Source organism: Lucilia cuprina, chromosome 4 (assembly GCF_022045245.1).
Source record: "Lucilia cuprina isolate Lc7/37 chromosome 4, ASM2204524v1, whole genome shotgun sequence".
In the NCBI taxonomy this organism is placed as follows: Eukaryota; Metazoa; Arthropoda; class Insecta; order Diptera; family Calliphoridae; genus Lucilia; species Lucilia cuprina.
In genome coordinates, this window is record NC_060952.1 from 17,721,138 (window position 1) to 17,745,028 (window position 23,891).

The window sequence follows — 23,891 nt, forward strand, 5'->3', positions numbered from 1 at the left end:
AATTTACCGAGGATCGGCCCATATTTGACCTATATAAAGCCTCATTTAGAAATTTTAGCTTTTTATCAATAAATGGCTTAAATATTTTGGAATTATGGTAATATTCAACATAAAAGTTTCTTTACAAAAAATAAAAATTTTATAAAAGTAAAAATTGTAAAAATATACTCATGGTGTAGGGTATCATATGGTCGGCCATGCCCGACTATACTTTCCTACTTGTTTTATTTATGTATTTCATTTAACAAATTATGTTTTATTTAAAGGTTCCTGGAATGTTTGTTTATGGTTTATAAACTTTTGAAGTTGATATTATATTTGTCATCAAATGCTTTCATAATTTTATTAATGACTTTTAAACATATTAGTTTGTTATCAAGGGTTTTTTCTGGGAAGAATAGTTTTTTCTTAAATTGTTTCATCATAATCTGAAATAAACATGTTTTGGTTATATTAATTTGTTTGTGTTTTAGCAACATGTTTGTAATATGTTGATTCAATATTTGATAGATGGCAACATGTCGTTAAAAAAATTGGTACGTAATTGATATAAACATTTGTAGCATGTAGCAGCAACAGTTTTCATAAGATCTTTACAATATACATATACCAACATGTATACGCTTCATGTTTTGATATAAATACATAAGTATATTTAGAATTATAATTCATATATTGTTTTAGCTCTTTATTATAAATTATTTTTTTTAATTAATATTTAATAGTATTATCTCATTTACTATATTTTTAGACAATTTTCTCCAAAATTCAATTTAACAATACAAAAACATTGAAACAAAATGGCTGCTACTAGTGCAGGTCATTTACAGCCACAACAACAGCAGCAGCCAACACAACAGCAACAACAAAAAATGAATACCGCAGCTGCCACAATGAATGGTAATATAAATAGAAATACGCCACAGCAGCAGCAGCAACAACAACAGCAGCCACAAATACATAATTTACAACAGCAGCAACATGTAATGCAACAATATGCTTTAAAACAGCAACAACAGCAGCATAATTACAATATGCAACAACATATGCATCAACAGCAAATGATGCAGCAGCAACAACAACAGCAGCATATACACCAACAACAAATGCATTTAAAAATGCAACAACAGCAAATGTTTCAAAATCAATCGTCACAAGATGCATCAACAAATATGATGCCTTGTCAAAACTATATGACACCCATGCCACAAACTCAAAATAAATTTGCAGGCAACTCTTACAACAATAATGCAACGGCTCAAATGCCGTCACATTATCAAAATCAATTTCCCAATAATCAAAGATCTATGCAACAAAATGGCAACTTACCAACTGGCTTGGTAAATGGTAACAGTGCCAATAATAGTAATATGAATAGTCGAGCAACATGTATACCACCCAATGTGGTAGCTCCCTCAGCTAATCAAAATATTTATCCACATCAAAGTAATAACAATAATAATTGCAACATGATGCCGCAACATAATCATAACAATAATATGATAGCACATCAACAACAACAGCAAAACTCCTGTTCAACACATTATAACCAACAACAACAACAGCAGCAGCAACAACAATCACAAAAGTTGCAACAAATGCCAACACAAACAGATTTGAAAAATGTCAATCACATTAATGCTCGACATCAATTACAAACTATGCATACAAATACTAAGCAACATGTTGCTAATAACGATAATAACAATTGTAATACTAATTGTAATGCTAATTGCAATACAAATATATCCAATAATCATTTCAATGCAAATGGATTAAATTCAAATGGTTTAAATTCCAGCAACATTAACGCCAACGCCAATGCCAACAACAATCACAATCATTCAATGTTATCGGAAGTTAAAGCAAATATACCACATGGTTGGCGTCGTCTTACCAACAATAACAATGAAATAGTTTACATAAGGTAAGTTCATTTTGGTTTATTTTTATTATATACGATATTTAAATACATTTTCCAACATATTCTATTGACCTTTTTTTATTGTTAGAAATTACATCAACATATCTAGATATTTTACTTGTATTAATGTTTGGTTACCTTAGGATTTAAGCTTGTGAAATCTGCTTAGGTATTTTATTTATTTAACAACAATTCAAGTTATAATAGGATTTGATTGTTTAACTAGCAAGAGAGTGAGAGTAAAAAAAAGGTGAAAAAATTAAACATATGTATTAACCTGGCTAAGTTGGTTGTAAGTAGATAAAGTGATCAGTCATTTGGATGAGTTTTGTGCTTGGGCAAATAAACTACAGTTGCTTAGTTAATCTTGGCATTAAAATTGTTAGGTAACATGTCTACCTAACAATTTTAATGCCATACATATTTACATACATATTTACTTATATATGTTGCTTAAAAGTTAACATATGTATTTATAAAATGGAAATTTATATATTGCAACCTTGAATGTTTTAAATTTTTTTATAGGGAAAAATTTATTAGAAGCTAAAAAAAGTTAGAAAGATATCGGAAAATTTTTTTAAAATAAAATAAAATCTAAATATTTCTTTTAGATCTACATAATGTATGTTCCAACAATGTAAAATTTTTAGAAACAAGCTTACAAACGACATTGGAATGAAGTGTTGAGCAATATTTCAGTTTAAAATTAGTCATACAAATTATTAGGGGGTAAAAACAGGTTGTTGTTTTTGTAGCAGCGACACGTGTAAAGTTGGTGTGGCTGGGTTGACAATCCTTGGTCGTTGTTCGTTGAACTGCGAGTCGTTCCGGTGCGAAGAACCGATTTTCGTGGGAACGGGTAAAAACGGGTAAAAACGGGTAAATTCATTTAGTTTATATGTCCAATAGCAAAAATTTTACAGGTGTCTGGTACTTTATCGAAAATTATATTTTGTTTTTTTTTTGGACCTCGTGTATCTTTTTTGACCTTCAAGTTATTTTTAGAAAGAGAGTGTGTATGTGTAAGGTTCAAATTAGGCCCATAGGCTCAATTGTAACGAAAATTGGCGGTGTCATTAAAACTTCTATAAAACTAAGTTTTGACATGTCTTTGTTTACATAATGGAACATTTAACTTAATTATGAGCCCAAAATCCCTATTTGGGCGTTACAATTGAATAGGGGCTATGCGAAATAATAGACCGATTTCACTTTCAATAGCGTTTGTCCTTGGACAGTATGTGTCATCAAATTATCTTCAAAATTGCCTGAGCACGAGGTTTACATGGACACACAGACAGACAGATAGACGGACAATATTTTTGGGTGTTACAAACATCAGTTATTTAATACATTACCTGGTAATGAGTGGTCATTATCAATGTCACTATTTATTTTGTTTTAAATGAGATTTGTAGCCAATTATCTAAAGAAGCAATCCAATTATCTGCAGCATCTATCCAACGTTTGTAGTTCGAATCATAGTTGATATCAGTATTTCAAAAAAAAAACGTCTATTCAAAAAGTACTATAAAATAACTTGTTACTGGAGAACTGAATAAGCGCAAAGACTAATAAATACAAAAATAAGTGAAGAGCCAGGTTTACGGAGAGTAAAATAAGTAAGTAAGAGTAAAATAAGTAAGCACAATTGCAACCAGTTATTTTTTGAACCTCATCAAACAAAAATAATTAGTTATTCACCCTGAAAGTAAGTAGTTCCACATTGCTTCAATATTACTTGCTAACTTACCGGTTAAGTAAAGTTTTTCCTGGGGAGTAATATACACAAATTAAGTATTTATCTATTATGAAAATCATTCATTTAATTTCAAATTAATCCACTTAACTTAACTCAAATTATTTGTTTATTAAACCATAACAACAATGTTAATATTAATAACAATACACCAAAAGAAATTTTAATAATTCCTTTGAATTTATATATACTGAATAGAAATCTTCACCCAACAAAAAAAAAAAATGAAAATCTACTTTCTTATTATGTTTCATAATACATACACAAACACAAATAAGAAGAAAACTTATTTTGGTTTTCATTTCCGCTTAAAACGAACACAAAACAACTACAACAACGCAATATTTCCGGGTATGAGTAAGTGTTTAAAGTTTATAACCTTACAACAAAATCGTACACACTAACAGTCAAAAAAAAAACGTAAAAAGACAGGATAATATTTGATGAAACCATAAAAATTCTATAACTATGCGTAGCATACTGGTTTATATATATTTTTACTTTATCCTTGAAAGGATATTATTACTGCTTTTTTTAACTTATATTGTTATAAATTTGTTTGGGGTTGTTATTCATTTTTTTTTTTGCTTCATTTAAGTAGTCTACTTTGGCTTGTATTTTTCCTGGGGGTTAGTTTGGTTTTCTATACCACTTATTTATTTCTTTGAGTTAAATATTTAAAATTCATTTTTTTCCTGGCCCTAAAGTGTTGTTTTGGTTCCGTCTTTTTCTTTTCTTTATTTGTTAATAAGCTTTAAGTTTATTTGCAAAAATATTTTTTTTTCTTTCTTACTAAATTATTTTTGCATATTTTTTTCTTCATTTATTTCGTTGATTTTATTCACATAAAATTAGGTTAATTTTCATGGTTAATATAATGCCACTTAAAATGTCAATAGCAATTTTATTTGCATAATTTTTTGAAAGTTTTTCTTTTTGAATATTTTTTCTTTTAAATTTACCTTTTGTTTGTTAAAGGAATATTTTTGCTAGGGCGTTGATTTATTAGCATAATTTTTTCGGCATGATTACTTATTTAGCTTTGATTGTGTTAAGGTTTAAGGGAAGAATATAATTCAAATAGCATTGTAAAGCATTTCTTCTTTTGCAATCAAGTGTCAAGGTATAAATAACAAAAAATTTTAAATATTCCTAATGAACCTGTTGTGCTGTTCAGCAAGGCAGCAAAAATATTTTTTTCTTAAATTTGAAATTATAATCTCAAAATTTAATTTAATTTTTTTATTTTTAATCAGTTTTTATTAATAGCAAACAAATTGAAATCAAACTATTTTTAAACATTTTCTTATCTCCTTAAATATTGTTTATATTGCAAAAAGACTATTTTTATAATTTCTATAATTATAACACATACCACACCAGATAACAAACTTCTCTTAAATCCATTTATGGCAAAATCATTTTTAGTTGACAACATATTAATCAAACTTTATTAACATTTGATCACTAACACACTTACTTATTCACCCCTATAAACATACATAAATATAGGCATGACCTAATTTGAAATTAATTGTGTAATTAAATGCCTACATTAACTAAGTACTTTTAGACAAACAACAAACGCTAAGTCATAAATAATATTTTCTCTTTATTTTATGAGCTCTTTACGGACGCATTAAAATAAACTTAAAAAAAAAAACTACTAAGAATAAGAAACAAATAAATAAAAAATTACCAACAGCATAATAATTTAAAGTTAAAAATAAACATAAACTCACAGTAAAAAGATTAAAAATACATAAAAACTTAAAAACAAAATAAATATTAAAAAAAGAAACAAATATATGTATGTAGTTACTTGTACAACATGACTTTGCGCTTGCGCTTTATTTGAACAGCAACCAACGGCAGCTAAGAAAAAAAGATTGTTCCATAGAATTTAAAACCACCAGAGAGACAGACGGATGGAAGGACGGACAATAAAGCGGTAACAAGTAAATAAAATAAAAAAACTGTTTATAAATATTATTGTCATTTAGTTTTGAAAAAACGAGGTTGAAATGAAAAGTTTTTTTTGAAATAAAGTTTTATGATTTTCTGCGATTGCCTGTAGGTATTGGTTCTCGTTTTAAGAGCACAATGCTAGTCATTAATCCGAAATCCTTGGATCTGCTAATGTTGCTTCATATGCAACTATAACGTTTGAAATCGTCTTGTAAATCTATTATTTTTCTTTTAATTCTAGCTTTCTAGCTAGATTCTAGATCTAATAGTTTCTCAGATATACGAATTTAATTCATGCAGGCGCTTCAAGATCTCTCCCCCCCGAGATAAAAATCCTCTTTATTCCTCCAAAATGTTCAGATGAATATTTATGTTCTTAGTGCAAAATTTGAATAATTTAGTTCTATTAGTTATGGCAGGTGCCGCTCCCCTCATAGGTAGTCCACTAATTTATTACCGAAAATACAAAACTTTAAGATTTTAACTGTAATAGGTAAAGGAGTTTTTGTAATTAATTTATATGGGAGGTGCTACGGCCCCTAATACTAGGTTGCCCAATTTGTCCTAAATACTCATATTAATACTAAAGTGGCTCCGAAAAAATTTGAGGACTCTAACTGTTATCAATAAAATGGACTTTTAGACAACAAATGTGTCCTCGCGCTATCTTGATAATGACCAATTACATTTTTATGCGGGTTTTAAGGACATGAACCTATCTTTGAAGTTAGGTTCGTATTAAGCGTATCTTAATCCTTAAGAAAAGTATAATTTGATCTTGCTTCCAGCCTTACAATGGTTGTAAAATTTGCTAATGTTTAAATGTTTTAAATTATGTTTTAAATTATATGAGAATCAGGACAGAAGGGGGTCATAGGGTAATAATTTGAACGATTTCTTAACCATGTTTAGTAGGACCAATTATTGACCGATCCTCAAGAGTTTTTTTTAAGAGATTTTGGTTCTTACAAAACTTGTATGTATAAAATTACTTTTATTTGTAAATACATGCTTGAAACCAAAAGGACACAAAAGTGTTTATAATATTTCAATAACATCTGTTATCAAAATATATACATATATACGTCACAGCTACGTTGTCAAAGTTGCAACAATCCGTTGTCGAAATCTAAATGTTAACAAACGTGGTAAGCTCATTATTGAAAACGGATTTTAACTATTTTGGTACTTTTCTACGATGCAGGAAATTGTATAAATAAATCATTATAAAAACCCAACTTCTGTTTTTAATACTTTTAAAATAACTTTTCAGATAACCTCGTCATAATAATTAAAAAAAAAAACACAATTTTTTTATTTATTATTTTGTCAACATTATGCAGATGTTTAGCAACAAACAGCAGTAGCTTTGAGTATCAACAGCAACTCAACGAAAAAAAAAATTAATACTCTTGTTGGTACTGTTAAAGACAACGACCGACATTAAATGATTTAAAACCAAAATAAACAAATAAATAAACAGAGCATTTAATACATGAATTTATTCATTTACATTTATTTAGTTAAACAGACAAAAAAATAATAATAATAATAATGACTAAAACATTTAGAATGATTTCCATTATGTTGTTTGATGTTATTACGAAATTTATGCCACAATAATTGTTTTGTAAAACATCAAAGTGTTGCAAAGAGGAGTTTTTTTATTTGTTGTATCTGTTTGTAAAGAGCCCCGAGTTAAAGCTGCTTGTGTCGGTTTGTCTGTTGTTTGTCTATTTGTGTTTAACTCTTTATGTATTCAATCGCTGTATAACGGGTCTACAGTTTGTAATTACAGTCAATATCAGTGAAATATCAAATGTCTAAAGAAACACTTAAATAAATATTTACATTATGCAGTAGTTACTTAAATGTACAATTGTTAGAAAAAAAATTACATTGAGAGCGACCCAATTGGAAAAATTCATGTCTGCATAACATGAAGATATCTTTGTAGTTGTTTAAAGAAGTCAATAGGCCGCTTAACTCTTTTCTATTTACAAGTAATTAAATGTTTGTTAAAATCTGAAGTGGAAGTTAAATTCTTGAAAGACACAACAATCATACAATTTTTCCAACTAGGATTATTTTTCTTAGTATTCTTTAAAATTTAATTTATGTTTCTTTGTTTGTAATGTGGTTTTACAGACCCCATGTTTTTAATAAATTTATAGGTATATTTTGTCTGCTTGATTGTTAACAAAAAAAAATCCTAACATGCAAAATAAATTTTTCAATTAACAACTTTGGGGTTGATAAAATCAAACGTATTTATTATCTTGAGGCTATTTAAATTTATTTAAATCTTTTCGATAAACAACAATTTATAAAGTCAATAAAATTGTACAAATTTTGATTTTTGAAAAATTAAACTTTTTTCTTTACAAAAGTAAATAAATAGCAGTTGTGTAAATTTCAAAGAATTTCTAGGAATATAACAAGTTTAAAATGTTGATAAGAATAATTCTGGAGAATTTTACAAGTTATTGTAAAAATTTAAAATGTTGCTAAAAAAGATCAAAGCAATATGTTGAGCTAAAAAATGTATGTAGAATTCAATAAAAAATGCAGATTATTTTTTCATAAATCTTGAAGATAACCAGCGAAAATTAATAAAAGTTGTTCTTAATATATTGTATATATACATTTATTGTGTATTTGCAACATGTTGATATACTTTTTTCTAATAATAATTATTTTTGAAATTTATAATAAATAATAAGAACGTTCGAATTATTCTTTTTTAAAAATGCATGCAAATACATGTACTTTTATGTATGTATGTTTGTAAACAAAGTTGCTGCCACATGTTTTAAAAAAAGAAAATCATTACAACTATAGATTTATTACATAACCATACATTATTTTTTATTAACAAATAAATTTTGTAAAAAATTATTAAATTTATATTTAATAATTTAAATATCATTACAAAAATAACTCTTTAATGTGTCTAACAACTCTTCTATAATGGCCAGCAACATGTTTTTAAATTGTTAAGCCAAAATTAACTACTACTTAAAAATATGTTAACAACACAGATGGGATCTTAAAAAAAATAGAAGCTCTTACAACAAATGAAAATAATTATTTTACTTGTAGACATTATTTAATACGTTTGACATTTAACATAAAAAATATATATTTTTTTAAGGAATAGCGGATAAACAAACAAAACAAAATATAACTTTAATCATAAAAATCTAATTAATTACCATGGTATACAATAACAACAACGGCATGTACAACAAAGTAATTTACATTTACAACCAGCGACAAAATCAACAACAACACCAATAATAATGTTTAAAACATTCAAAAAGAAAAATAAATTTAATAACAACAATAACAACTTCTTTCAACATTAATTTAAACATTTACGTTTGTATGTGAATACATACTAACGTAACGCACAATTGTAAAAACAACGTCCTTGACTAAATAACTGTAAATGAAATAACGGTATGAAAACCATACGGAATCGTTCTTAATGTTTGTATACGAATGTTTGTGTAATTTGTTTATTTGCCTGTGTTTATTTTCTGTTTACATACAATGAATGTTTTACATAGAACATTTAGAGAGATTGTGTGTGTATATGTGCTTAAATGGCCTAAAATTTTACACCTACAGTGGGAAGCATTTGTGTAGGAAATCGATAAGGGTTTTTTCTTTATCAAGTTTTAAATATGCAATTTTGAATAAGACTTTTTTAGATACAAAAAAAAAACTAATAGGGAAGTACTGATTGATCATAGACTTACAAAAGTATATTGGGTCCTTATTAGTTTCTAAGGCGATCTAGAGATGTCAGTCCGGGCATTTGTTGAAAGTTTCAACATCTTTCAACTTGAAAGCACTATAAGGTATAAATTACACTATAGGGTATATTGCATTTTTTAAACCCATTTCGTACTTAAATCAATCTTGTTTCATAGCTTTCTCAAACCTAACAAATAACACTCATTTACTTTAGACTATGTAGGTGTATTCGAATTTTAAAGGAATTCTAAAATCAAGTTAGAATCAAGTTAAATCAATTCTCAAAATAAGTACATTACAGATTAAATTAAAAAAGATAAAATAAAAAAGATAAAATAAAAAAGATATGAATTTTGTACTCAACTCCTTTTTGAGTGTAGTCTCATACAAAGTCCTTTCGAAAAACTATGTTTAAACTTATGAATACAAGAATTTGTTTTAACTTGTTTTCTATTAAAACATTAAACAAAAAAATCCAAAATTTACTATTCTCCTGATACACACTGTACGTAGGACAATAACTAACATGCTGTTGAAGTGTTAAAATAAACTCATTAGAGTCTAAATGCAAAAAAGGAGGGAAAAATCCAAACAAACAAACAAATAGAATTCTAACAACTAAACATGTTCGTCATGAATGAGGGCAGACATGAGTACTAGTTTAAAATAAATTTACTAATGTATTGCTGGCATTGTTTAAATATAATTTATTAACAAATGTCATTGTTGTTGCTGATAAACAAGAATTGTAATGCAATTTTTTGTAACAACAAAAATTTTCTTTTTTCATTGGTATATATTTATATACATTAGGGTAGCACTGTTTGTATGGATAATAAAATAAGGTTCAGATATGTCCACCATAAATTAAAGTTTGGTTCATTTTTATACTTTTACGATGTAGCCATGTCTGTCTGTCCGTTGAAAGCACGATACGGTTCGAACGAAAAGAGTTAGAGATTTGAGTTTTTACACAAATATTCCCTATAGGTAAGGTCCACGATTTCATATTGCCCTGATGTCAAGTTATTTTTAGTTTATTATATCAGAAACAAAAAACATTTTTTAAAAAAAAGTATTTAAAAATTTTAGTAGATTTTAAGGATAAGAATTTTAAAGACAGTTTTGACAGATTTTCATCCTAACAGTATTTATTTAAATTAAAATAATACAACATATTTTCCAACTCTTCTTGTCGGCTTGACAGCAAATTTGACATTGTTTGATTAGTAAAAGTATTTTAAAATATTTTTTGAAAAATGTACTTTTTAAAACTTTGAAGTCCTTTTGAAAAGACACAGGATCACGAAATGAAAAACTAAAAACGCAGATATTTTCCCGTAAATTTATACCATCAGACGTATATCATCTGGTTCTTATCTAACGTATTTTTTCTCTTTTTGTCAGGCGGTGTTTTATAAGAACCAAAATCTTTTTACAAAATGTTATTATGATCAAACCATAGTTGACCATATTCGCCATATAAAGCCCACTTCAGAAATTGGCTTTAACATACGGTTTGATGGTGGGTTTATAAGATTCGGCATAGCCGAGTATAACTCTTGCTAAGAATGTAATCCTCCAAAAGTATCTTCTTATCATTTGAACCACTTACCAAATATTGATGTCAGGACATTTTTGAGAAAAAGTATCCTGGAATAATTTAAATTTTTATTTCGTTAACTTTTATTATTGGTCAACCCTAATGTACATTCTATACATCTTGCCTTTTCATAACAGCCTACGCAAATACAAACAAAAATAAGCAATATACCACTATTTACGTATTGGATGAGTTGAATTGTAAAATGTTGCTACAACATTGCAAACAGCTGAAAGAAAAAAAATTCAAACATGATGTCTAAACATCTGAACTCCAAAGACAACAATAACAACAACAGCAGTAAGAATAACAATTCCAACACTTAAACACATATTGTTGTCTTATTTCTATACTACTTACTATATTGTTGCTGTTGGTTGCTTGTTTATCTTTAGTTGTTGCAAGTGATGTTGCTGTTAACTCCATTCGTACTTCGTCATGCCTACTACCTTACCAAAATATTTAAAGAAGAAAAAAACAACAAAACTAACAAAGAATACAACCTACTCATATGAAAGTAGTGTATGCTGCTTGCTCCATTCTTTCTTTTTTGTAATCTGTGTATCTGTCCGTCCGTCTTGTCCTTCCTTGCCATCCATCCCGTTAGTTTATTTGGGTAGAAATTTTTGAAGTTGAAATCATCTACTCTCTTATATTGTTGTTGATTTTTTTGATGTTGCTGCTGTGAGTTATGCAGTTTAGTTTGTGCTATTCCGCATTCTTAAGATTTCTTCTATGTTGTTCATTTTGGATTTTTTTCGCTTCAATTCATTTTTTATTACTCGTGTGCTACTTTTCTTTTGCTCTTGCTGTTGCTTATTTATGTTTATTTTGCGCTTAAATGTTGTTTTTTTGCCGTTGCTGTTAAACTCTGATTGTGTTTGTTTCTTGACCTGGAAAGTCTTTTAAAATCCAATTTTTTCCGATATATATATTTTTTTCATCGCTTCAAAAGATAAATGCAATAAATTTGTATGCCATTTGTTTGTTCTCTCTAACTTGTTTGTACTTTTTACAACGTTTACTTGGTACATATTGAAACTCGCTAATTGGAGAAATAATTTGTTTAAAGTTGTCTTACCAAGTGTCGGCGTAAGTGGAGATGTGGTAAATCTTTCTCCAAAGCTATTCATTTTTCTCGAAAGTTATTGACAGTTGAGATGGTAATTGAAGTGTAGCTTGATATTTATTTCTTTATCTTTAACTTAGGACAGTAAACAATAATTTTTAATTGCCAGTAAATTTAGTTAAAGTTATTTGAAGGTTTTAGTTTTGAGGTGTTAGTATAATGGTGTAAGAAAAGCTGTTCGCCTTTTAGTATGTGAACACGACTAAGAAGAAATGGAACAAATTTTATAATGATTCCAGTGAAAAAATTTCAAGTCAAGGGTCTAACATCGGTGGAAGTTTTAGGAATTTATTTTACAAACCCATAGTTGAAAATATATTTTTTTTAACAGACTAACACCACTAGTCTTGTAGTCAATCAGTATTTCCTATACTTCCAAGTCACAGTATGTAAGTATCCTTTATCAGATCCATTAAGTTATCCATAAATTTGTAACTATAATTATAGACTTATTTAAAAAGGTGCTATTAATTCCTTTGACCAATCATGATTTATGTCATAATGGACATTATGACATGTTGTATTAAAAATAGAAGTGATTATCAGTAATGTAATCTGCAGCTTCAGCACCAACAACCACAATAAAAAGGCTGTATCTTATTAAAAATATATTGTTATAAATAATGTCGACTCCTTATTTAAAGCAATAAGGCGAAAAAGTTTTCTGAGATTTTAACTAAAAGGAAAAAGAACAACTTTTTACAAGAGAAAGACATAGAGATAATAACACACACACGTGTACAAAAGCGACATCATCCTGCAATGCTGTCAACGTCATCATTATCAAAAACATTATCACAATATTCATTATGAGAAATATGATGATTTGTGGGTTTTGTTTTGTTTTATTTTTTTTTGTTGTGTAACATTTTTTGCATACATTTCATTTTTGTGTATCTCAACCTCTTTATAAAACATGACAGAACAGTGACAGAAAATAAAGGACTATACAACAACATATACATTTACTGACTTATTACTACTATTGGACTATACAATATTTACTTAAATACAGACATACAGAAAATAAAATAAATACATACGAGTAGTAGATACATCATCAGTAATAGATAAAAAAAGAAAATATGATGATGTTGCTGCTGACGAGGATGTTGTTGATGATGATTATGGCAGTAAAATGTAAGAAAAATATTATGTCATGCATTTTAAAAGACATATGAAATCTTCTTCTTCTTTTCCTTTTTTTCTATTACATTTTTCCTGCTTTTTTAAGTATACAATATAGGAATGATGAAAAAGTTATAGTTTAGTATTTTAATGTAAAATATGTTATGTATATTAGGATGGCTCCAAAATTGAAGTTGATAATGTTGCTCAGCGTGCATTTAGTTTATTCTGACATACTACGTTAAGTCTTTAGTTTTGAGTCCATATTTGGTGAGCCGAATAAAAGGAAAACAAGGTTGTTTTAAAAATGTAAAATCTTGAACTAATCCCAAAATGAGCTTGATTTGATCTCTAATCTTAGGGTAGAAGGGGGACTATACACCACTTTTTTGAGGCGGCCTCAAATTAAAACCACAATACATATTCTTAATTTTTTTCTTGGTTCGGATACTTAGATATGTTGGCTTTAGTTTTATTCCTTTCAATCTTTCATCCTCATGCACATATTTTTTTAACTTTTCCGCACTAACCAAAAATGGCGATACCGCCTATCCATGGGGTAAATGCGCCAAGAGGATGTGACAGATTTGTCATTAGTAAAATAAGAGAAAAAATACAAAATATAAACTTATTTTGCTGTTTTATACTTTAATTCATTAAACAAAGTATAATAAACCAGATATTTATTGTTTATTTCACAAAACTTACCAAAAAAAATTGAAACAAATTATAACTGATTTTTTCTATATTTTAACCAAATTTTGTTCTACATCACAAGCATTACATATATTTGGAGCATGTGCCCCACGGGCAGTTCTGGTGTTTAATTTCCATTTTTTTCGAAAATATTATTATGTCTTATTGTTCATTTTTATTGACATTCTAATACTGAACAGTACATTTTTTCTATCTTAAAAACTAAAAAGGTTACCACAAAAAGTTCACACAGCGAAATATTTTCACAGCTCTTTGAAAAACAATTAATCATGTTTGCCTCCCATCATAAGTTAAAGTTAATTTTCAAGGATGATAGATAATCGATAAACGAAAACAAAATTTGATAATGCGATAAAATCGATTACTCGGTTTTCAAGTTATTCGCATTGACAGATGTGCCCCTATGGCAAATGATCCCTACTTAATTTTTCAATTCATAATATTTAAAAAAAGAGCAATACAAAGTTTAGAATACTTTAAGAATTATGTCTTCAGAAGCTCTGATAACTATATTATACCCTATAAAACGAAGTACTTCCAAATGGATAACATTTATCACCACTTCAAAAGTAGCACAAAGTGAATTTTTTACCTTCTATGGAAGTGATGTTTATTGACTTCCAAAGAAGCGAAAAGAATCAAAATTTTTTTTAAATTGAAGGTATATTTTTTGTGCGGGAATTCCAGTACTTCCATGGATTAAATTTTACTACTTTTTTATTTCTTTGGAAGATATTTTTTGCTGGAACATACTACGTACTTGCTCAATTGAAAGTTGAATGATAAAATGACTTCTTAATTTAGCAGTAAGAGAATACTTATAAATATAGACAATTACTGTAAAGCTGGTTTTAAATCCCGAAAAGTCGGGTAAGTACATCTGTAATCAGTTATTTTATGGTCATCGTCGAATACATATAAGTAGTTATATATTCAAAAAGTAAGTACTTACAAAAATTTTAAGAAATACAATCAGCAGCACCTTATTTTTCGCCACACAAAAAAGTATGACCCTAATGTACATGAGTATACAAATTTATAACAAAGAAATTATTTGTGAAAGATATGCAGAAAAGTAAAAAAAAGCCCATATCATCTATATAAACATGCTAAAACTGTATGACCTTTAACTTTTTGTTCATGTTTTTGTTTGAACGACAATGGAAAAGAGGAAAATAAAACTTTGTTACATTCGTATTAAATAAAACACGTACAAAAATATAATTATACACTAGCGGTGAAATGTTAGTTGAAAGGAATATTTGGTAGCTATTTTGTTTTTCTTTTAGTATCTGCAAAACTTCTCAGACTTTTACTTTCACAAATTTCGACAAACAGTTCATTGCATCGTTTGCCCTTTATTATAGACTGAAATCGTTTGAATAACTTAAGAAAAATAAGTTATCCTTCTAGTTAGAAATTATTATGGGTTTTTATACTGCATTGTTTCATTGAAGACATGAAATTGGTTATTGATTCAATGAAAATATTTCATAAACGTCATGAAACAATTTCGTTGTAAAAACTACGATCATTGTTGCTAAACAGAGGATTTGAGTCATATACAATTCCCTCTCCGTTATTGAAACTAATTTTAGCAGCATCTAATTCATGGAGGTTGTTACATCAATTTTCCTAATATTTTTTTCGATTCCACTTATCCAATTCACAATCGGCGTTGTATGGTTGTATCGTAATTATGTCGTATTTTTTATAATTGTTTTGTTTTGTTGTTTAAATTTTTTGAGGGTATATGACAAATGTATTAAACAAACAAAAGAATATTACAACTACAAGCCGTCTAACTAGCAACTCTTCCAACATAATGGTTCATATTAAACTTATTCCATATGCTTATACAAATAAAACTAAATTATGAAGATGATGATTTCAAATACTCCCGAAGGAATAGAAACTTCCTACAAATGATACATGATCTGTTTTCTTTTGTTAATGATTTGTAAATTTTTAAAGATGAAAAAGATATGAAGACATTCTGTAAAGATTTCATAAGTACATATATTAATTATTTAAATATGAAAATTTTACACAACAACAAAGATAAAAATCACTCTATGATGATACACCACCCTTCATTTTAATGGTGAGATGTAATTCCAAAAGGAGAATGTGTGTCTGATGTGCCATTTAACCAGAAAATATGCCAACACTCAATGGTTGGTTTTGCTTTTTGGGTTTTCCCAAACAGTCAACTTTAATCTCAATCTTTTTGAAAACTTTTTCATTTTTTTTTGTGTCTTCAACTCTTTGTGTAATTTTACTCTGTGTCATGTTAGTGAGTGTGTAGATAGAAGATGTAAAGTTGTAAGTTTCTATTTCATAGAACATCAACGTCTTTAGGTTTTATGTCTATTCATATATTATTTTTTTGCTTTATTTTTACTTTGCTTTCTTATTTGTTTTGTCTGTTTTACATTAGAATTTCATAGTTTTATGTAATAAAATCTTAAGTAGTTCTTGTTGTTGTTTGTTGGCTGGTTTTAACCCCTTTAAGTGTTTTTCTTTTAAGTTTTTTTTTGCAATTTTTTCCTGGCATTTTCCTGGTTAGACAATGTGTATTTTATTTTGCATTGTAAAAAAGAAATATTTATAAATGTAAAATAAGGATATTCACTTAAGAAAGTTTTTAAAAACTTTTAAAATGTTCTAAAGTAATAATCTATTACTATAAACAAATTATTTTGTTTCTTTTGTATATCCATTTCTTAATTTTTTATACTCTTAAGTGAATACCCTAATGCTTTTGATATACATATATCAAATATCATTTCATCTCACTCTTTCTCTATAACCTGCATCCTTAAGGTTATGTTAATATTACCACAAGTCAAAAACTAAGAATAATATTACATTCTAGTTATGTACTTTCATATCTTTTTATACTCATAGATGCACATATACATTTCATTCGTGTGTTTTGAGTCTTATTTATGCATATGTTTCTATGTTCAAATGTTTATTGGCAACATGACAAGAAAACATTTATTTTTCTTCCTCTTCATCGACGTTATTAAGAAATAAAAGTTTTTAGTTCATAAAAATAATACCACTCTCATACAGATAACTAGACGGACATACAACATAAATTTAGTTCAAATAAAAAACTGACAAATCCTTTTAGGCAACCGTCTGCCGACAAACGTCTTTGTTTATGGAGAAAAAAAAAACTTTTTAAAGTCTTTAATGTTATTGAATTTATTTTTATTTTTTTTGTGAGTTTAACATAATATTTAATAAAGTTTATGATTGTTTTACCATAATGTTGTATTAGAAAGCTTTAGTTTTAATTGTTATTTAAAGTTGTTGTAAATTATTGGGATTTTATGACATTAATGAATAGCAACATGTTGCTTATAGTGTAGAAACATGTTTAAATATAATTTATTGAATTAAATGTAATTTTTTGTGTTTGTTTACAAATGATTATGTGGTAGAAACTTGTAAATTGTTTATAAATTGATTTTTAATCCTAATAGGGTTTATCGAATTATTAACTGGCAACATGTTGCTGAAAGTATTTTGTATAATTCAGATATAATAAAAATAACAAATGAATTTCTTTTTTTCAGAGACTTATTGAATTTTATTAATTCATTTGCTAAATTTTTATTAAAACTTTTTTAAAAAATCCATCCGCAACATGTTGCTGAATATATTGGAACATGTTCAGATTTTAATGAATTGAAAACACATTGTTTTTTGAGGTATTTAGTTAGATTGTTATTTATTCGAATGAAAATATGTTGTGAAACTTATAAACAACTTATCAGTCCATATGACGCACAATAAAAAACATGGATTTGAATATTGTGATTTCCCTTTTTAATTTGTATTAAAATTATTTTTTTTAAAGTAACAACCAAGTAATATATATTTTTTTTAAATATTGGTAATGAGTATTGTAGGTAATGTAGTTATTTCATACATTACTTGGTAATGAGTGAGTGTTATCAATCCAACCAACTGATCCTTGCCAATATTGCAGATAGAATGATAAAATAACTTGTTAATTTAGCATTTAGTAAAAGAATAGACTAACGAATATAATTATTAAGCGTATATTCACTTTCAAATCTACAAAATTTAGATAAATTCCCTGAAACGAATTTTTGCAATTTTTAATAAAAAAAACATATCTGATCTTTAGGGATTTTCTAAAGTACTGTCTATTCCCCCAAATTGTGTTTTTTTTTGTATTTGAGATCCTAGGGAATGAAAAGGTTATTTTTAATATTTCTCTCTTCAATATCATTTAATAATATGCAAATAAGCGATGATGTTGCCAAAATTATTTAAACTGTATTTGAAATATAAACTCAAGCATCCAATTGCCCAATGGCCTTAAAAATGAACAATAAACTCTTAAAAATTATGACATGAACTTGAGAGGGTAACAACTAAAACAAAAAATAAAATTCATGTAGACAATTCAATTGGTTCTTAAGAAATTTCGTGCAAATAATTGAATTAAAATAAAAATTAAATTAAAAAAAGAAATGTCTAAAAAATAGCGACCTTACTGAAAAAAGGCTAATGATTCTGTTTTACTCTTTATGTTTATTAAACAAGAATACTTGAAAAATTTTTTTCTTTGTGTTTAATTTATTTATTAAATCAAAAACGCGAAGGGTTGCTTATATTCTTCAGTCAGATTCTTAAGTCATACAAAGGCTTATACAATTTGTATTTAACAGACTCTTGAGTTTGTCTTTCTTTCTCTGCTACAATAATATGAAGCAAAGATGGCAATTGCAAATACTACAACAAATAATATACATATGTATGTATGTACTTGCAAACAAAGAACTACAAATTTCGAACAACTTAAAATGTTCATAATTTTTAATAACAACCTTCTTTATTTCGATAACCTCCAAAGAAGTTATAATTTTGTACATTTTTTTCGTATGATGTATGTAGTCACATACAATAAATATTTTTGTTTGTTTTTCTTTTTTTTTTTTGATGTACAAAAAGTACATTGAATTCTATTTTTTTTCTTCTTATTCTTCAATACTTAAAAGTCCGGTTTTATGTTTTTTTATAGCCCTTTTGTGACCGTCTTTTTCAAGTAGTGGAAGAAAATCTCATAAGAAAACAAAATTTTGAAATACAAAAAACAATTTACAATAATAAAATGATCAAGAAAGCACATGTGGTTGTGGTTGCATCAAAACTGTTGTATGTTTTGTGCATTGTGTTGGCCACAAACATGCTCTAAACAGAAGCTTTAAAGTCAGTAAATAATAAAAAGTATGAAAAAAGCAAAGAAATCATCTAAAATCTAACGACAGTGGTTTGAAGAGGTTGGAGAAGAAAAATTTTGTTAAATCACTTAAAAACAACAAAATGATCGTAATATCGCAAAAAAACGTTTAACGTTTCACTATTTTTAATATATAAAGCATTTTCTAACCACTGTGCTGTGCCATCCGTAAAATTATGTACTCAAACAAATGCACACCAAAAATAATAAAAGAATTTAAAGAATACAACGTATGTACAATCAATAAAAACCAGAATTAAAAGAAAATTCATAAAAATACCTATACCCACACATACTCAAACGAAAGAAAAAAATATATAGAAAACAGGTCGGTCGGTCCCTATATAAGCTTTTGTTTTTTTTTAACGGCGAATCTTGCAGCCCAACCAGCTGATGATGACGTTGATTTGAGTTGAAAGGCGCATATAAAAGGGGGAACAAGACTCATAAAACGAATGAACAATTTAATTTTCGTTTAAACCAAAAAAATAATAACGAAAAAAGAGAATTGATTGATTTCTAAACTAATAATTTTCAATACTTTGTTTTCTATTTAAATTTTCATTTTTATGTTAGTTTAAGGGCAAAGAAGAGTTATTTATTATTTAAAAAATTATAATTAAAATATTGTGCAATTCTATGCTTTATTAGAGGTTTTATTAATTATATAATTTGAAGTTTAAAGTACATTTAACTATTCCATGGATTAGTCTAATAAGCAGGAAAACCGAAATATGCAAATGCATGTTTCTAATGATGCGTCATATGGACTCGTGGATAAGATATTTGTATGTTTCAAAACAATTTAAAAATTTGGTATCGATTTGTTGCTTATAAAAGCATAATTTGATTTAATACCCTGTTTAAGGCATATCTAACCTATTTAAGGCAATGGCTTTGAATTTAAAGAGAGCAATGCATTTTTTAGTATTCAAAACTTATGTGATAACCTCAAATAATTTAATTATTATGAGTATTGTGTTCTAAAAACTAATCTATGATTTAGTCTGTGGGATAGAATTAAAGTCTGCTTTCTAATTTAGAAACATAGTATATTTTCTATTCTATATACTAGTGGACATTCATCGACTAGAATTGTTTAAAATTTTAAAATTGCATATGCCATCGCTGGTATATGGACTAGTCTATGAACAAGTCTATTGCTTTGTTCGCAGATTACTCTGTGGATCATTCTGTATACTATTCTAAAAACTCCGTATCGGTGAAGTATTCCATAGACTATACTGTGAACTAGGCCGAGTACTAGTCTTTGGACTGGTTTATGGATAATTCTATGGAATGGATTATTAATTGCTCTATGAACTGAACTATCGACTAGCATTTTATGCAGTTAATCGATTAGTCTGTGCATTAATCTATAGACTATTATATAGACAACTCTAGTGTTTGGACATATGTACTATTGACTAGTATATGTCCCCCCGCCTTGGTGTTATTGCAATCCCCGGGTATAAAGAGGTGGTCAATACCTCCGGTCTGCCGGGACTGAAAAATTGGTTACAGTCTACTGTTTGGTTTAGTCCTTGCATAGATTGCCAGAAGTCAGACCAGAGCATCGCATAATCTGATACTACGGGTGGCCAGTTGCCCGTAGGACTATGTCCTGGCTGGTCAGTAGCTTAAGGTTCCTTCGTGATCCAAGTAGTGTCTGTGGTACCTCAATTGACTGTGGGACTAAGCGTTGGAAATGAGTTGGTATTAATTTACATGGTACGGGATGAATGTGAGGTTTGGCGGACACCACCCACCCGTCTACCTAATGAATGTGTCTTATATTTTTCTCTTATGAATGTGTCGTATAAATGAGATGTGTTGAATGATGATGGTAAAAGGTATGTATCAATTGTATACCATTGAATTTTCCTTCCTTGTTCAGATATGTTCAGAGTTTACTCTGTTCATATCAGAATTACCACAGTGTGTCCCTGTGAGTAAAAACAATGTCCACGTCTTATTGATAGATCGTACTTCAGTCTACCAGTTACGTCTCTAGGTGCTGTTACCGAATCAACAGAGGCCATCCAATAGTCTAAAACCACCACCGTGAGATAAGGCCCTCAAGGCAGGTGCTCACGTTAAAACTCTCGACATTCCTGACTAGTATATGGACTATTCTGTTTTCTTATTAAAGCAAACATTTTATTCGACTTTACCGCGTCTTTTAACCTTCTTTTAACCAACATTCTCTTCCCACGAGTTTAGGTTTAAACCACAGCTACCTCCAATAACCGGTAAAAGGCAAAGTCCGAATCCTTACCCTGTGGACTACCGGTTCAGGTGGTACCAAAATGGTAAATTAAAAAAATTTTCCAGCCATCTTTATATTTCTAATACCAAATCCTCACTTAATGTCTCATAAATATAAGGGCTTTAGAAGTTTCATATATGATATAAATATTAATATATTTTATACAATTTAACTCATGCCAGCCCCTTTAACAATTACAAGACTAATATATGGTTTTAACTTGGTTTAAACAAAAAAGCCACAAATGTTTGATTTTTTTGCTTTTAATCTTTTTGTTTCGTTTTTAAAATCAAACTATTTCGAATAAATTTTATACACATATGCAAGTATTTTTCATATCATTGTGATTTTTTTCATCTGTTTCCTTTTAATTTTTCTCCTAAATTAATTGTAAGTGTGAACAATTTGAGGTTTTTCAGTTTCGTTATATTTTTTTCAAAATCGATTATAAGGCAAGAAAATACTTGTTTTATTTCAACGATCTTGGTCTTGTTACGAACTCATTGTTGAAAAGCTTCGATCAACCCCTTTCATACGTATTTAAGTTAAAAATAAAGTACCTATGTATACATACAGTGTAATCATCACTTTGTTATTTCCCTGCTTGTTACGTTTTGGACTCTGTCGTAGCCTTGATTTAAAGTTTTTTTTTTTTTGTTTTCAACATTTGATTTGCTTTTGATACACCATTTTTATTGGGATTCTGGTTTTTGTTGTTATTGTTGGAGTCGTTTTTTGTGGTTATTTTCTTTAAAAGTTGTGAGATTTTTTATATATTTTCATTTTACTTTGTGGTGATGATTACGACAACAATGATGATGGTGTTGTTGTATTAAATCGTGTTTAAATTGTCTGCCGTTAATGTTACATTAAACATTCAGTCTGTCCGTCAGTCAGTCATTCATTTAAGCATTCTGTCTGTCTGTCTGCCCTATGCAACATACTACATATTTTGTGAATGTTAATGATGATCATGTTGTTAATGATGTTGTTTCGTTGTTATTGTTGCGGTTTAAGCCCATAAGGGTTTTGTTAATGTTTATTCAAAACCTAAATGATTTGACACAAGGCTTGATTATGGTTTATTTTATATTATTTATCTCATGTTTGTAGCTTTTTTTTGTTGTAGTTAGTAACAAATAACATTTTTATTCATTTTCTTTTCGTGAGAGCATCATATAAGATGGCTAATTTTTTTCCTTCTCTGTTGTATTGTAATTTAATACCTATTTAGGGATTATTAAATTATAAATAAATGAACGGGCAGGGCAGCGTTCAAGTAGTGTTAAGTATTTGATTTATAATATTAAGTTTCTGGTTTATATGTGTTAATAGGTATTTAGTGCATATTGGGGAGATTGTTAAAAAAATAAAATTTTCGGTAAAAAATATTCTAATGCAACTTAAATTTTTAAATCAAAACTCGATTCTAGGGAAAATTCAATATTTCAATGAAAATTTCCAAATTTCCCTGATCTGGTGAAAACTTGGTAGTTTTGATAGAAAAAAATTAATTTCAAAAAAAAATATTTTTTGTGAAATTTTTACTTTTTCTTTTTTATTCATTTCTTAATACTATTTTTTTATCAGTTTTGAATTCATTCAGACTAGAAGTTTTTCGTAAAATGTTTAAGGTTTAGCCACAGAAATTAATATATTAATTCGTTAGTAAAAATATATATTGAAGACTTTAAGTTATGCTAGTTTTACAATTTATTTTATTTATGGGCGTGGCACATAAATTTTCGAAATAACAGTAACCAATAGTTGCTCCAGACATAAAGGATGATACTTTGAAATTTTAAGGAACCAGCTACTTAAGCGTCTGTTTGACCCAAAGCAACTTTTTGTTGGCTAATTTGTTGGATCAGATTGGCCGAGAATTAATTATTTTAAAGACTTTTTCAAATAGTTTCAAGGAGATTTTTATTATTTTGAATCTATACTATTATATGGAAATAAGAATATTTGTATATTGAAGACTTAAACGGGAATTCGGGAACATATATTTTATCAACACTTATTATTGAAATTAAAACACACCTTCTCAATAACACAAATATTTACTTAAATAAAATATTTTTGATTACAACAAAAATTCAAACAGGTTCTTAAATTCAAAAACATTAAAAGTAATTATTTACTCTAAAAGCACTCTAAACTCTACTAAAGATTTAAAAAAGCCATAACTACACACTATTTTAAGATGTCTTGATACGATTTTTTAATATAAACAATTTAATTTCTTCAATAAATGCACATGTAAAATATAAAATCAGTTTATTTAATGTTGTTCGCTTTTTCATCTTTTAAGTGGCGTATTAAAAATTTATGGGAATCAA

The 23,891-nt window shown here is 27.9% G+C and overlaps 1 protein-coding gene across 4 annotated transcripts in view; it reads left to right on the top strand.

Annotated features, from left to right (window-relative positions):
* Positions 1–23,891, top strand: part of LOC111676098 (flocculation protein FLO11) — a 252,972-nt gene that overhangs the window by 4,949 nt on the left and 224,132 nt on the right. For all 4 annotated transcript variants that reach the window (XM_046950646.1, XM_046950648.1, XM_046950647.1 and 1 more), the window contains exon 2: positions 752–1,927. In XM_046950646.1, the coding sequence (XP_046806602.1) occupies positions 801–1,927 (1,127 nt within the window). In that variant the 5' untranslated portion in view covers positions 752–800. The remainder of the gene's footprint in view (positions 1–751; positions 1,928–23,891) is intronic.